The 17,255-nt window shown below is 36.9% G+C and overlaps 1 protein-coding gene across 6 annotated transcripts in view; it reads right to left on the reverse strand.

The window, feature by feature from the left end:
- Positions 1–290: 290 nt before the first annotated feature.
- Positions 291–17,255, reverse strand: part of RASSF6 (Ras association domain family member 6) — a 51,676-nt gene continuing 34,711 nt past the window's right edge. For 3 of the 6 annotated variants that reach the window (XM_060187850.1, XM_060187853.1, XM_060187852.1), the window contains 8 exons: positions 14,902–15,032; positions 10,752–10,849; positions 6,846–7,030; positions 5,044–5,145; positions 4,547–4,598; positions 1,704–1,825; positions 1,511–1,608; positions 291–1,405 (listed from right to left, as the gene is read on the reverse strand). In XM_060187850.1, the coding sequence (XP_060043833.1) occupies positions 1,330–1,405; positions 1,511–1,608; positions 1,704–1,825; positions 4,547–4,598; positions 5,044–5,145; positions 6,846–7,030; positions 10,752–10,849; positions 14,902–15,032 (864 nt within the window). In that variant the 3' untranslated portion in view covers positions 291–1,329. The remainder of the gene's footprint in view (positions 1,406–1,510; positions 1,609–1,703; positions 1,826–4,546; positions 4,599–5,043; positions 5,146–6,845; positions 7,031–10,751; positions 10,850–14,901; positions 15,033–17,255) is intronic. The other 3 variants (XM_060187851.1, XM_016188365.2, XM_060187854.1) reach the window with 3 other exon arrangements.

Genomic DNA, 17,255 nt, shown 5'->3' on the forward strand with positions numbered 1-17,255 from the left:
GAGGGGGAGGGAGGGAGACAGAGGAGAGAGAGAGATATACCTGCAGCATTGCTTTACCAATGTGAAGTTTGCTCCCTGCAGGTGGGGACCAGGGGTTTTGAACTTGAGTCCTTGCACTTCTTAACATACCTGTTCAACTAGGTGTGCCACTGCCCAGCCCCTGAAATGGTCTTGGTGCACTTGTACTTTCATCCAGTTGAGGTTTAACTGATACTAAGAAATAGTATGTTTCATATTCCAATTTTCATAATAATCCAGCTAGGTTTATTAAAGACAACATTACTCCTTAGTACATGTAATGTAATAAGTAATTTAATACAGTGTAAGTGGGAAAAGTATGGAAGAATGTTGTATACCACTCCATTTAAATATATAGTTCATAAATAAAGTCATAGATAATACTGTGATATTCTCAGTGCTTCTCTTTTTTCCTCTTCTTTTCTTTTCTCTTCTTTCCTTTTTTTCTGTCTCTTTTTCTTTAAATCAGCTTAGAAGACTTGTAAGTACCTTCAGAGTTGTAGAATGAGTTGTCTTGGAGAAATATTGTAGAATGCCAGATTCCCTACCCAAGTTGAACTACAATAGTTTTTGCTTTATCCTTTTTATCCATTAATACACCAACAGTTATTGTGGGCCAAAATTTGTCTTAGTTGATGAAACATATTAAATCTCTCTTGTATATTTGTTTGGAAAGATTTAAAAAAACTAGTTTAAATAAACAAAAAAGTTCAAGGACATTTTTGAAAAGACAAAGACTCAGTTTGAAAAAATTACAACTGGGTTTCTTAATAGAATACATGATTTTTTTCATTCCACTGAACAGCTTGTTTTGATGTTACTAATAGCCAACAATCACTTATTAGTATAAGATAGTCCCAGATTTTATGAAAAATGCTAGTGTATCCAGGGAGTTGGGAAACATTGTTACTGTCAGGTTCCTCAATGGGTCAAGTGCTGGCAGCTTTTATTTCTGATTCCTTTCTGAGAATTGGCTAGGATATTTCAGTCCTTGGCAGTTTAAGCAAAAAGAAATTAAAACTGCATGGTATCTGAAAACACCATTTAAATTCAAGTTCATTGAGCATTTTACTATAAAAACTATTTGGGATACACAGTATCCAAGCTTATTTCAGTTACTGAACTAAATTCAGTTCATTCTATTCCAACTGAGAACCTACCTGAACTTCATTGTTTCAAAGAGAGACAAGCTTTTTCAGCATTTAACTTTCAAGTACATATAGATTGTATGAATGCATGTATAGAATTTATTCTTTCATCATATAGTAACATCTCTCTAATTTTAAAGTGTTTTAGCAGTAGTGACATCTACTAAACTGTTGTCTCTGTTTTTACTACCTGTTTATTTTGAATACAATGTCGTATGAAAGCCTTCTGGGTTTCAAACCTGAAAATGAAGGTGGTAGGAGAGAGCATTAAAATCTGGACACATTGTGTTTGTTCATTGAACCTACTAAAGGACCCAAAACCAGACTGCATATTTTTAACTTACTTTGATCTTGTTCTTTGAATCTCTCTTGACTCCTCTTCACTTAATCTTTGAAGGATGGACTCCAGGAGAGAAAAATGAAAGTTAATATACTGAGCCACCTGAAAAAGAAAAAATAAATAAATAAAACAGGAAGAGCATTTATGTGAAAGTTGCTGAGGAAGCAAAACTATATCTAGGACGGTGGTATTCTTACATCACTGCTAATTTCTTCTGTATCTTTTTCCATGAGGAAAATGCGAGCGTTCATTTTGGAAGGTCCTTGCATAAGCCTGTGCAGTATTGGAATGTCTGTCTTCTTTAGCTGTTTCCTCTCTGCTGATAAAAACAAGTATCAACTGTAGTGAAGAGTCCATTGGGAAGAAAGACATTTGGTTCACTTATCTGCCTTTCCAGCTGTACAGGCCCCCAAATTTTTAAATATCTTGAATTCTTTCTTTTTCCTTTCACACTATATCTGGTCCCTATTTCTTCTTTAAAAAAATATATTCAGAATATTTTTGCACTTGGGGTCAGTAAGTTCATTATTTCTCCCAATCATCAGGCTTTATTCATTAAGCCATGACAATCAGATGAGAAAATAACTTCCAGTTTGGCATACTCACAGCTCTGACAATTTTTATTGTTAAAGAACAAGCTGTCTGCTGTGTTAAAATAGACAAAAGGGCAAAGTTAGACCAGAATGTCTATTTTATGCTATCATCCATCCATGAAATAAATTCTTCTAGACTCCTAGAAGATTCAAGAGTCAGACCTTTTCTCTTGGATTGGATTTAACCCAGGGTAAAAGACAAGAAAACACTAGGATACAGAAGGTCAGCTTTTCCACTGTTAAAGTGGTATTATTTACTGTTTTCACAGTCAAAGGTCAACATGTTAATGCTTCTACTTTTTTTTTTTAAAGCAGTCAGGATTCCTGGTAATATGTATTTTCTATTATAAAGTAAGAACGAGAGAGGAGAAAGGACCAGAGCACTCACCACTCAGTTATGAGGTAAGGTGGTGCCAGGAATTGAACCTGGGACCTCTGAGGCTGCTGTTATTCAGGCTGGTACTATAACAGCCAGAGCTGTATCTTCAGTCTAGCTTTATGCCATTATAAATAGCCCTGAGCACAAATCTATAGGTACTACTCCTTCAATATTTTGAAGTAGTCTCATCAATGGGATTGTGGAGGTTAAGGTATATGTATGCTGCAAATTATGGCAAGTATTGTTAGAATAGTTCCAAAAAAAGCAAAGGAAATCTTATTCTCATCAGGATTGAATGAAAATAGCCTTTTATTCTTTTCCATAGCAACCACAGGTAGAATAATTTTTATCTGCCTTGTCAATTATAGTAAGAGTGGGATGGCAGTGCATTATGACTTGAACTTGCATTTCCTTGACAACAGCATTTCCTTGAATTTAAGACTTCTTAGAACTGTTTTTTATTTTTTATTCCCTGAATTTTTTATTGCACTTCACTCTGTCTTTATTGAATTGTTTCTTTTTGTTACAATTATATAAGAACTCTTTGATAAGCAGGTATCAACCTGATGTTTTTATAATAAACTTTCTGTAGGTATAAATGTTTATGAAAACCTAGACATGTGTGCATATGTATATTCATAACTCATTAAACATATATATCTTCCATTGATAAAAACCTTGAATTTTATATATTTTTGAGAACTAGCTTTCACTTTTTTATATTTTATATTTTATTTTATTTATAAAAAGGAAACACTGACAAAACCATAGGATAAGAGGGGTACAATTCCACACAATTCCCACCACCAGAACTCTGTATCCCATCCCCTCCCTTGATAACTTTCCTATTCTTTAACCCTCTGGGAATATGGACCCAAGGTCATTGTGGGATGCAGAAGGTGGAAGGTCTGGCTTCTGTAATTGCTTCCCCGCTGAACATGGGCATTGACAGGTCCATCCATACTCCCAGCCTGCCTCTCTCTTTCCCTAGTGGGGCAGGGTTCTGGGGAAGCGGAGCTCCAGGACACATTGGTAGGGTTGTCTGTCCAGGAAAGTCTGGTCAGCATCATGCTAGCATTTGAAACCTGGTGGCTGAAAAGAAAGTTAACATATAAAACCAAACAAATTGTTGACTAATAATGAACCTAAAGGCTGGGATAGTGCAGATGAAGAGTTGGGTGGGGGGTCTCCGTTTTGTAGATAGCTAGTAGGCATATTCTAGTTATATTCCAAAGGGCCGGTGGCTATAGTAGTCGTTTTTTTTTTTTTTTTTCTTCCCTGAGCCTGAAACCTGATACGCAGGTGGATCCAAGTTATTGTGTGGGGAGATGATGTCATGGCTGGAAAAAGGATCAGAAAGCTGCTTTCACTTTTTTATGGCTGTTCGGGCATCAAAATGTGTTACTTTAAATAGAATAAATTTCATTCAATTTCTGGCTTGAATATCCTGATACTTAAATTATAACCTGTGGTAGTTTGATAAGTTGACATTTACAGTTTTTCAATTTACAGTCTTCAAAGTATTCATTTCAGCCTTGCCTTAGGTTTTCTCTGGACTCTGTCACTCCTTGCTCCTGGCTCCACACACTTAGTGCATTCCCAATGTCCTGCTGCTATTCTTTTGTCTCCTATTAAGTTCCCAACAGATTTCTCTCCTAAAAAAGAGCTAACACTCCTAAGTATACCAGATATTATACTGAAAAAGAGGTAATAAGAGATAAATAGCACAAGATGAGACTCCAGTAAGAGTTCTAATGTGTAGGAAGGAATGCAAAAAGTAAGAAGTGCAGAAGTCAACAACTGAAATTCTCAAAAATTCCTGGGAACTCTCAATGGATTTGAGAGCTTTGCTCTCCAAGAAGATAATCTAATATCTGAGCAACATGTTTTTTCTATTATAAACTCTTACAGGGTACCTTGATCTTAAGATCTAAAATTCATTCACTTTCTTCTCTGCTTACTTCCCTCCACTTCTTCTAAGAATAAGGCAAACTTCTCTCTCCTCTTTCCAAGAACAAATATAAGAACACACTAAGCTCATGACAAAGGACCAATCAAATTTTCTTACCTCCTGTTGCAAAAATAATGTACAGTGCAAAATCCTGGGCATTGTTTTCAATCTGTCAGTAGGAAAGAGAATGGCATGAGTTCTTAGTTTTCAAAGCTAGCCAGGTACAAATTATATCTGTCCTTACTTTCATTTTTCACATTCAGACATAAAACCTTCTCTGTTCTCCATGAATAATGTAATTTCTCAGGATATAATTATTATAGGTTATGCATAGCAAAAAATTCTCCATAACTGGATGTTTAATTTAGATTTACATATTCATAGACTTTTCCTAGAAGAGTGAGCATGTGTGTCTACAGTCAAATTACACATCCAATGTTTACAAATCAGATTATTATTATTTACTATTTCACTAGAATACTGCTCAGCTCTGGCATATGGTGGTACTGGCAGTTGAACCTTAGACCTCTAGAGCTTCAGATATAAAAGTTTATCACATAAATTGTTATACTATATTCCTGCCCCATGTAACTCAAGTTAGTGCTAACATTTACCTTAAATTTTTTGAGAAGTTGCTTTATTACTTCTTCAGTATTCATTTCACTATTTATTCTGACCTTAGTTTCTGACCCAAAGACTGGAGTGAAGATTGATGTCTAGGAAAAAAATTATCATATCAGTACTTAAGATTACATCAAACAACAAGAGTCACTATCTTGAACATTTCAATTTAAGACTGTATTTGCTTATTAATGAGAAAAATAAGAGGAGAGAAAGAAAGAACCAGACATCACCATGGTATATGTGCTACTGGGGATTGAACTCAAGATCTCATACTTGAGAGTCCAGTGCTTTATCCAGTGCACCACCTCCCTGACAACTCACTATCTTGAACTTGACTTTCTTATGGGGGAAAAGAATCTGTGACTACTAGTTGTATAAAAAATTTTTTTGTTTTTCTTAAATACTTTGTGTCTTTTTAAGCAGCTTTATACTATTTCTAGAATAAGATATACTATCAGTAAAGAAACATGTCAGCAAAGGTATACAGATTACCAACAAAGATGTGAAAAGATATTTATCATCATTTACTAGGGAAATGCAAATAAAAGACACAGTTAAAAACCACCTCATACAGTTATGTTGTCATTTATGAAAACAGCAAGAAACAAGTGCTGACAATGATGTGGAGAAATGGGAAGGCGTGTCCCCATGGTGGGGATGTAAATTGCAGCTACTAAGGAAAACAGTATGGACATTTCTGAAAAATAAAGAATAGAGTAATCAGTGATTGCACTTCTGGATATTTATCCTGGAATGCATTTATTCTGAACTGCACAATACTTTGAAAAGGTACCTAATCCCTGTGTTGACTGTAACATTATTCACAGCAGTCCAAAATATGGAAGCAATTTAAATGCCAATCGACAGACGAGTAGATAAGAAAAGATGTGGTGGGGTTAGGCAGCAATGCATTTGGTTGAATGTACATGCTACCATGCACAAGAACCTGGGTTCAAAACCCTTTCCCCCCTTGAGGAGGGAAACTTCATGAGCAGTGAAGCGAAGCTGAAGAAGGTGTCCCTCTTTCTCTTTCACTTTCCCCTCTCCTCTCCCTTTCCCTCTCCCCTCTCAATTTTTCCATGCCCTATTGAAAGAAAAAAAAAAGAGTGAGAGAGAGAGGAAGAGAGAAATGTGTGTGTGTGTGTGTGTGTGTGTGTGTGTGTGTGTGTGTGGAGAGAGAGAGGGAGAGAGAGAGAAGGGAAAGGTAATAAGGCATATGTACACAACGGAATACTACTCAGCTATAAAAAATACGAAATATTAGGGAATCAGGCAGTAGTGCAGTGGGTTAAGTGCACATGGCTCGAAGTGCAAGGGCCAGCATAAGGATCCTGATTCGAGTCCCTGGCTCCCCACCTGTAGGGGAGTTGCTTCACAGGCGGTGAAACAGGTCTGCAGGTGCCTTTCCCCTTTTCTGTCTTCCCCTCCTCTCTCTGTTTCCCTCTGTCCTATCTAACAATGACAACATCAATAACAACAACAATAATAACTGCAACAACAATAAAAAACAAGGGCAACAAAAGGGAAAATAAAAAAAAATTTAAAAATACGAACTGTTACCATTTGTGACAACATGCATTGAGACTATACTTAGTAGAACAAGTCAGACTGAAAAAGACAAATAATTATCTGTTTACTTATGTGTGGAATACAAAGAAACAAAGCAACTCACAAGGGCAGTTAAACAAAACAAACTCGTATTTCTGATAATAGAGTGGCGGTTTCCAGAGGGGGAGAAAAGGTGGGTCAAATGATAAAATATTTTAAATGGCACTAGTAAAACTGTACTCACTGCATGGTTATAAAAGTGTCCATTAATAGAGGCCCTATGGTGCTGCCTGTTCATCCGGTCTATCCTTGGAAGGTTTATCTTCTTTCTCACCAAGGCTGCTTCACTCATGGTTCTGTAGAGCAAAGGGGAGTCTGGCTCTTCATCAGCTTGAAGTTTCAGAGTATTGCTGTGGTAAGATAAATAATCTGGGAAGAATAAAGATTATAAGTCATATTATTTGGCTGCCCAATTCTTTTGCATCTTGGGTGGATTGGTGCATGTTGCTAAGCAATGGGCGCTAGTGCTTTTAAACAGTGAAGATTTAACAATGTTCCTATGCAAGAATAGTCTCATCTGGTAGCACATCTGTGTTTCATTTTACCGTGGCATTTAAATAATGTTCTAATTTAATTATTATTAATAATGTTGTAAACAAAGTATCATCAAATAGGCACAGATATTTCATCATTCTTTTTAAAAAAATATTTATTTATTTCCTTTTGCTGCCTTTGTTTTATTGTTGTAGTTATTGTTGGATAGGACAGAGAGAAATGGAGAGAGGAGGAAAAGACAGAGAGGGGGAGAGAAAGATAGATACCTGCAAACCTGCTTCACCGCCTGTGAAGCGACTACCCTGCAGGTGGGGAGTCGGGGGCTCGAACCAGAATCCTTATGCTGGCACTTGCACTTTGCGCCACCTGTGCTTAACCTGCTGCACTACCACCCGACTCCCATATTTCATCATTCTATAGCACTAATGTTTAAATATACATGGATTTTTCTGGGATCTTTAGTGTCAAGATATTGAGATTCTTCCAGATTCATATGTATATGTTCAAGGATTAGTTGAATAAAATCCTATATAAAAAACACCAAGAGGTAGCCAGGGAAATTTGTGTAGTAGATTAAGTGTTGGTCGTTCAAGCAAGCATGAGCTTCTGAGTTCAATTCCCGGTATCTCTGGTGTCAGAATGATGCTCTCATTCTCTCTCTCTCATAAATGAAAAAATATATATACAAAAAAAAGATTCCTTGGAGTCATAAGACAATGAGTAAGAAATCCTGTAAAGAATGGCATGTTAGTTACAGATACTAGACTCTTAGAGAGATAGTACAGGAAGCTGAATTGTGGATGGTTTGGAGAAAAACACAAAATTGGAAGTTGTTGGTGAGCTCATGAAAGTAAAGCCAGCAGGATGCTTTCGTCTCTCCAACTGGGTAGTATTACCTCCCCACCCAGGGATATGGAACCTACTCCCAGTCTCAGTATTCAGCTCCTCCTCAGACCTCTATGGATTACAGGAAAGCTAAAATTCATGTAATTCATGTAAGGTATCATGCCTGATTCTTAGCAGAGTCTCAGTAAGTGACAGCTACTAACATCATTATTACTTTTTATGTCATTATTATTACTTAATGCAATAAAAAAGCTAGCATTTTTCTTTTGTTGGTTGGATAAGTTTGATATGAACTCATGTGATATTTTAATGGATTTCTCTTTTAGAGAATGCTTAAAACAGCTCCATCATATATAGTGTCTACTACCTATCTACCTCTTTTTGAAAAAAAAACTATACAAACATCAACTAAAATAGTCAGCTTTAAAAAGATGCACAGTGGAAGATATAAAAACCACATATTGTTGCTCATGGTAATCCAATACTATCTAGTAAACTGATTAAAGCAAAAAAGAGAGGAGATGTATTTACTATATCTACACAGATAAGTTTATCATTTATTGGAAAGAAACATTTTAATGCCATTCCTGGTGTTGAATCTTCTCCCATCTTTCAGCCATAGTGATTTTTTTTCCCCTTCGGATCTTGGAATTTCAGTTCCCTGGTTCTTCAAGAGTTACATTTTGATACCTGGTTTCCTGGCATGGTCTTCTTAGGTGAACTATAAACTTCTAGTTTAATGGACCTCAATTCATTAAAAAAAAAAAAAAAAAAAAAACTCTCATGGGACTCTGGTAAAAGACTAAGTTTCTCTCTCCTTTCTTCTTTGTCCCTCTTTGTCATGCTCACCCCACTCCCTAGTTCTACTCTGGGTGGGCTTTAAGTATAGTTCCAGTCCCAGTGTTGCTATCAGGACCAGTTCCAAGCAAAACCTAATTTTCAGACCTGCTTTATTGTCTATGTTTGAGATTTATTTAGTTATTTGTTTAGCAAAAGAAAGAAAGAGAGGTTGAGAGAGACCTAGAGTCTAACTCTGGCATATGTGGTAGTAATGTGGCATCAGAGAGGGCCTCACACATGAAGTCCTTCATACTAATGTACCACTTGCTGGGCACCTTTCTATTTGCCATCACCTCATAGCGTTGGCCCTGGAGTCGGGATTTTATTTGTATGTTAGTCTGAATTTGTGAGGAAGTCATATTTTTTATCCTTAATTTCTCAAAACCAACACATTAAAAGCAAATTTTACATTAAATTCATTTGTTTGGTGGCACTGAGTCTTCAGAGCATCTTACCTAACACACAAATGAAAATTGAACACAATAGTACATTGTTAGGAAATGAATTACTGAACTCCTTAAGAATTAAAAATTTGGGCATCAGGCGGTAGTGCAGCGGGTCAAGTGGACGTGGTGCGAAGCGCAAGGACCAGCCCAAGTATCCTGATTTAAGTCCCAGGCTCTCCACCTGCAGGGGAGTCACTTCACAAGTGGTGAAGCACGACTGCAGGTGTCTATCTTTCTCTCCCCCTCTCTGTCTTCCCCTCCTCTCTCCATTTCTTTCTGTCCTATCCAACAATGACGACATCAACAAGAACAATAACAACAATAAAACAACAAGGGCAACAAAAAAACAAAAAAGGAAAATAAATAATAAAAAAAGAATTAAAATTTAATTTGATTTAAAAAGGGCAATATTTTGTTCATTCTAATCAATGTATTATATTTCTTTATACATCTGACTTGTCTACATACATAAAGCTGTTTGATAAGAGAGAATTTTTATTCACCTTTGTATCCACAATTCCCAATATAATGTACACTGCAGAGTTAAATGTCTGGGGGGAAATGTCCATTAAATGAATGTGTACCTGGCATTACATATCATATAAGCTTCTCTATGAATGAAGTTGCATTATACATCAGAAGAGATTTTGAAAATTGACTTAATTTTATTTACTCTTATTACTATTGTACTATCAAATGATTTCATGCGTTAAGTGAAGTTTATGTAAGTGGTTCTTGAATAAATTTTGTTTCCTAGGCTCTTGTGTAGAAAAGACAGATTTGCTTCTCAAACACAGGCCTGTGACTGTGGCTGGGAAGTTTAATAATAAATAGTTCACTGCAATGACAAAGAACTTTTTCTATAAGAAAAAAACTCTAACTCTGCCCAAAAAGAATGAAAAAAGATGTAAAATTTAGCCTGAGAATTTTGATTTAACATAATAAAAAACTACTAAGTATAATAAATAATCCTAATCCTTGTAGGTAATACTGAACAATTTTATTTAGACAAATATTGAAATGAACTCTTCCGGATCCAATAATCTAAGTGACTTGATATAACTTTAGAAAATCATCTTCTATATAGCAAAGTAAGATTTTTAAATATCATCCCAGCACTCTGATGTCTTATGCTTTTGTCTTCCTAAGAGTTTCTCTTAAAAATGTAAAATAAGTGGCAAGGGAAATAGCTCAGCAGGTAGAACACAGGGCTGGGATGCCTGAGGTTTTTGGTTTGATCCCCAGCACTGCATGTATCAGAGTCTTTCTCTGTTTTCTCTTCCACTTTATAGTGCATATAAAACTTGTAGGTAATAAATAAAAAGGCTTTTAAAAATAAGAATACCTAATAAAAGCTTATTAAACAATATTTTGTAAAATACCAAATTTTAGAGAAATACTTGGAATTTATGCTTTATACTAATTTTATAAAATCTTCCCAGTAGTAAAAGCTCAATACTCACCTTCCTGGAAGTTGACTGCTTCAGACTCTGGAGCCCGGGTCCTGTCCAGCTCACTGATATGATAAAGATCATCAAATTCCCCCCAGCGTGCCATTCTCCTGAAAAGTAACAAATCTTGTAATTCCATTTATGATGGACTATGACTGTTTTCAGATGTAGACTATTAATATTGATAATGTAGGTGTTTATAGGTATACTTATCTTAAATTACAGTATTTATGACATTATATTTGTGATATGGTGGTCAACATGTATTTAAAATACTTTCTGTATTTATTTTGAACATATCTTCAAACAATAATTCAGATATAAATTGAAACTCGACTACATAGATTCTATTAAACATACAAGCTATTGGGATGAAGAATAACTCATTGGCCAGGGTATATGCTTTACCAAGCTCAAGTTCCAGGATTAGGCTCTGGCAACATACAGAAAGTGCTGTGGTATCTCACCTCTCTATCTCTCTAGCTTTTTCTTTGCTCTGTCTGAACGAAAAAAATGGTCTGAAAAGGTGAAATCACACATGTTTGAGGCACTGGCTCCACAAAAACAAAATAAAATATATCATAACAAACATGTGCAAATAAGATTAGTAAAAGCCAATATAGTCCATTATGATATGACTATCTCACAATGTTCTTGGATAGTTTAAACACACAAAGAATGCTAATTCTGCCCAAGTTTATTGTACACACGGCAGTGTTAGTATAAGTGTAATACTATAATATTCAAGCTGTTGCAAGGTAGGGAGAATCTAAGATAATAAGATTTAGCAAAATTTGCTATCATTGTTTATATTACAAACTCACTGTAAAATTATCTAAGTAGTTCCCTTTGATGTGTGTTAGTTATTTGACCCATGAAAAATTGGAAAGTATGGGAAATTTAGGGACAGTGTCAAGGAGATGCAGTATGGTGTTTGCATAATCACATGAAGCAATTGCTATTTGAATGGCTATCCCAGAATATTTTTTTGGTTCTTAAATTAAAATTCAAAACACTTATACTTAGAAGTCCTTAACTTTGGGAAACTGGTAGAGAAAGTAATATTTATCCTCTCCATCAACTGCAGCAGATTATAAATTGATATCCTCAGGGTATATCCTTCACAAGGGCTTTTCACTATTCATCTAAATAATAGTATTCAAACAGGAATTACTTCCTTTATAGTTGAGAAAGTTTTCTCTAGAAAACTGTTCTTGCCCTTGACCACAAGAATAAAACTTACAGGAAGAAATCTGAAGTATATACTTTCAGTGTATGAAATATTATTGGTATTGTCAGACAATGACTCTACCTGCCTCCCCACCCTACAACATCCCTTTCACAGGATTCCATTCATATGTGATGAATTGGCCAAGAATCCTTTGTGTGTAACTAGCTGTACACTCAGCAGAAAGGCACAGCATAATCTTGGTGTAATTGTCTGTTCTGTTCCAAACCTAGACATCCATTCTGGATGCCACCTTTAAAACATCATTCATTCCAATGTTGAGACTCAATTGAAATCATGTAAAGAAACAAAATACCCCCCACCCTCCCTAAAATGCCTCATGTGTCCATCCCCATAGTGGATTCCAGTGAGCAAAAATTGCACCTCAGTTCTTAGAGGATTTCTGCTTTGCTCTCTCTGGCAGGTGGACATGAAGTAAAGAACACAGAGGGTGTGCACTCCAGCTTCAGGAAGAGCAGCAGCCCTGTGTTTTCCAGTTCACCCTTTGAGAACGTCATTAGTTTGTCCTGGCAGTTTGTTTTCATTATCTTTGAAATGAGTCACACTGAGTCAACTGAATGGGAGTGGCAGAAGTTTAAAAATAAATAAGCTTGTTTGAACTATGGCCACTTGTGATCCTTTATGGGAGCAACTCTGTGGGCAATACTTCGATCTCTAATATCTAACTATTTTGTTTTGGAGATTTTTTTTTTCATTTGAAAAAGAAGACATCTGCACAAAAGTTTTGTTTGCTTGTACCAATTTAGTTTTTCTGTTTCAATGCCTTCTCAAGTCAAATTTGTCACATTTCAGTCAACTCAAGGTAGAATGAGATAATGAGCAGCAACTGGACAGCTGTGCATTTGAATAACATCGAGTGAGATTTTTCTCTTGTTACAGTACAGATGAATAAGTGCCCACATCCTATTTGTTTATCAAATTTTTACTTCCTTTATATTTCTCAATTCATTAGAATGACTACCCAGTGTAAATTTGTGAATGGTGTTTATCCTGAAACCTGGACAAGGCAATGTTTGCGCATGTTGGAAGCATTTAACAATACATAAAAGTTCTCACCAGTTTTCTCTTGATAACTGGCCTCCAGTTTAGTAGTCTGTACAGTTCTATCTGATAACACTTCTACACAATTCAGAGCTGAAAACTGGTGTCTTCTGGCCAGGTAGTTGGTGGTACACCCAGTAGAGTACAAGTGTTACAATGTTCATTTACATGTTGAGCCTTAATTGTGGAAGCTTCAGTGGTGTGGTATCCTTTCCTCTCTCTTATTCTCACTGAAAACTCTACTTAGAGTGGTTAGACTCCAGAGGTGACAAATAAGGAGGAAGAAGAAGAGAAGGAGCAGGAAGAAAAGGAGGAGGAGGGGGGTAGGGAAAAGTGTGAGGGGAGGAGGAGGAGAGAGGAGAAACTGTATGCTATGTATCAGGAATTACAAAATATTCAGCACTGCTGGACCATCATGTTTGAGAAATATTGGTAAGGTGAGGTTCCAGTATTTTATTAAAGAAAAAGTGGGGCTTTATTCAAGGTAATACCCGGTTTTCCTTGGATCTGACCAAAGATCAGATTTGAAGGGAAAGTCCTAGCTAGTCTCTCTTGACCTTTTGCTCTACCAGAACTCCAGCCCTCCTAATAGTGGATGGGAGAATGATGAGGAGAAGACTTGGTACCCCCACATATATATTCCAGATTGGGATGATTTGAGAAATTGTGATTACAGTGGAATGAAGAAGGGAGGGAGGAACACAACAAAACACCTGTATATTAATCATTCCTTCTGGGTTTATTAATTTTTCTAAAAATTGCAAAGGATAATGTAATCAACCCAGTTTAATGTTTTGTACATTTTTGAGCGTGTACAACGTGTACAAATTCACGTTGCCATGTCTAGTTGAACAGAATTGAGACAATCAAATGAAGAATAATTAAGTTCCTCAGAAAGCAGGGAAAGCCCTTTGTTTCAAAGAGAAGAAATTTAAAATGTATCTCTTCCCTCACCATGGTGACCAGGTAAGGGGTCTATTTGAGTCAAGACCTTAATCACTAGGCCATCATAGCTGAGACATCATGTCACAGACATCATGCAACAGAGCAAAGTGAAGAACCAGGATCTGAAATCTGAATACTGTGATTCAACCCAGCTTTGCCTCATGGTAACTAAGAAGCTTGTAAAAAGCATGGAGTTCAGCGGGGAAGCAATTACAGAAGCCAGACCTTCCACCTTCTGCAACCATTACCCTGGGTCCATGCTCCCAGAGGGCTAGAGAATGGGAAAGCTATCAGGGGAGGGGATGGGATATGGATATTGGGTGGTGGGAATTGTGTGGAGTTGTACCCCTTCTACCCTATGGTTTTGTTAATTTATCCTTTCTTAAATAAAAAATAAATTAAATTAATATTAATAATAAAAAAAGCATGGAGTTCTGATGGTGGGAATTGTGTGGAGTTATACCCCTCTCATCCTATGGTTTTATCAATGTTTCCTTTTTATTAATAAAAAATAAAAGCACCTGCCTCCTCAGAGCCCTAGTGCACATCTATTCATAAGGATGCTCAGAGGATTGTTGTACAAGCATTTAATAACACTATCTTTTTTGTTTTGCCTCCAGGGTTATCTTTTCCATTGTTGTTGTTGCTGCTGCTATTGTTGGACAGGACAGAGAGAAATTGAGAGAGGAAAGGAAGACAGAGAGGGGGAAAAAGACACCTAAAGACCTAGTTTACTGCTTTCAAAGTGACCCATCCCTGCAGGTGGGGAGCCAGGGGTTTGAACCAGGAATCCTACAAGGGTCCTTGCACTCCTCACTATGTGCACCACCACCCAGCCCCCCAACACCCCTATCTTTTGAATACACACAATAAAAAGCAAAAAACAAAGATCATGTCCTAAGAAACTGAACATGAAAGACAGCTTACCCTTTTGAAAAGACATCTGGTGACTTCAAAAAAGGAATTTGCTTCTCATCTTGTATTTTCAGCTGTATAGGCCGTTTTACTCCCCAGGAAATGTCCAGCATTCCTTCCACAATTAGTTTACCATCTTCAGTCTAAGGAAGAAATCAACAGTCTTAAGCACTGCTTATTTTACAGTTTATAGAAGGCAACTATGGGGCAGGGGTAGTTAGCATAATGCTTATGCAAAGAGTCTCTTATACCTGAGGCACCAAAGTCCCAGGTTCAATCCCCCACACTGCCATGCACCAGACCTGAGCAATGCTCTGGCAAAAAAACAAACAAAAAGAATTGTAGGGAGTTGGGCGGTAGCACAGTGGGTTAAGGGCACATGGCTCAAAGCCGAAGGACCAGCATAAGGATCCCGGTTCGAGCCTCCAGCAAGGAGTCACTTCACAAGTGGTGAAGCAGGTCTGCAGGTGTCTTTCTCTCCTCCTTTCTGTCTTCCCCTCCTCTCTCCATTTACAACAACAATGACTTCAATAGTAACTACACAATAAAACAAGGGCAGAAAAAGGGAATAAATAAATATTTTTTAAAAAGAAGGCAGCTATGTTATATGAAGATGTAGGAATAAAGTCTATCTAGCACATTAGCAGGTAAAAGTATTAATTCCCACGTGGAACTGCTAAGCATTTTAATTAATCACAAAAAAATAAATATTTCAAGCATCCTTTTCTTTTCTGAAACAGTTTTAACCAGTAGAGTAAGTTGTCATGTTAATAGCTTGCTCTCGAAGGCAGAGCCAAGATGGCTAGTTGGAGGCAGCTGCTGGCATGAGCTCTGACAACAGTGGTGGGATAGGGTAGGATATTAGGATGTCAGCAGGACAGTGAATAAGGGGCCCTAAGTGTGACACCAAGGAGGGATCCTATAGCTCAGTCTTGGGTTAGAAAACGGAGGAAAAAGAAAGGAAATCTTCTGATTATTTCTGAAGCGCACCCCTGCCCCCACCCCATAACCAGATCCCAGGGGCTGGAGAGCTGCTAATAGCAGGCTCCCCGCTGAGCTGTTTTCTTTACCAAGATGCCTAGCTCAACAGGGGTGTCATTCCAATCCTTTTCCTTTATGATTTCCTTCTCTCTTTTTTCTAAGTGGCTGGAGTTCTATTTGAGTGACAAAATATCTGACCAATCAGAGCCTCACCTCTGCCTGGGAAAGACTACCTGGAGGTTTTTATTTTTGTTGTTTGTTTTTTAACAATTGGCTGTCTTTGCTCAGGCTGCCTGAGCCAATCTGGAGCCATCCAAGCTACAGACTGACTGTTAGGGTTTTTTTACTCTATTCTATTTTATTATTACTATTATATATATGTGTGTCCCCCCCCCCCCTTCAGTTAGCCAAAATTAACTGTTACTGTTTTTTCCATTGCTAGGTGACTGGGTGTCCTATCCATTGTGAGAGAAATTTGTTTCACTTTACCTCTTCCATCCTCTCTCCCCTTTTCCCCTCCTCCTAGCTAATTAAAAAAAAAAACACCTCTTTCCTTTCACTGCTCTTTTTTTTTTTTTTTTTTCTTGTTCTTGTCCACTTTTCTTCCTTCCTCCTTCTTCTGCATTCTGAATTCACTGACACTTGTTTGGGAATGATTTGGGGGAAGAAATCTGACTCAAAGTGGACTCTCTGTGTGTGTCTCTCTTCTCTACTTCTCTTTCTCCTCTTGCTATCCCTAGAATTTACAGTAGACAGTAGACTTGCATAATTGTCTATTCTTACTTTCCATTTTTTCCTTTCTCTTTCTTTTTCATTTGGATTTAGTTGCTATTTTCTCTTGGATTGTAGGCATTATTTGGCTAACTGGTATTGGTTAAACTGCATCAATCCTTGCTTCAGTTACTATAGCTGTAATTTCTGAGGTTGGTGACTGCATTTGTCATAAAGATATTTAATATAGCATGGCTTATACTTAAACACAACATCTGAAGAACAACAGAACAGAAAAATAAAAAACACATAAATTAAAAAATGGTTAAATCAAGAGCAAATAAAACTACTACTACAATGAATCAAGACAGGATCCCAGAAGAAACTCCAAATCAGTCAGAAGTAACCATAGATAATAAAAGTATGAAAGCAATAGTAAGCCTAGTAATCACTGAAATGAAGACAAATATGGAGGAAAGGGCTATGAGAATTAGGGAAACAATAGATGAGACCCTCAAGGAAAATACTAGCTACCTCAAGTTAATTAGAGAAATGAAAGCTGAAATAGCTGAGCTAAAAGGCCAACTATCAGAACAAGCTAATACTATAAATGAGCTGGAGAAAGAAGCTGAGGGAAGGGAAAGTAGATTAACAGAAGCAGAAAACAGAATTAG

The sequence above is a fragment of the Erinaceus europaeus genome, chromosome 3, assembly GCF_950295315.1.
Source record: "Erinaceus europaeus chromosome 3, mEriEur2.1, whole genome shotgun sequence".
NCBI lineage: Eukaryota > Metazoa > Chordata > Mammalia > Eulipotyphla > Erinaceidae > Erinaceus > Erinaceus europaeus.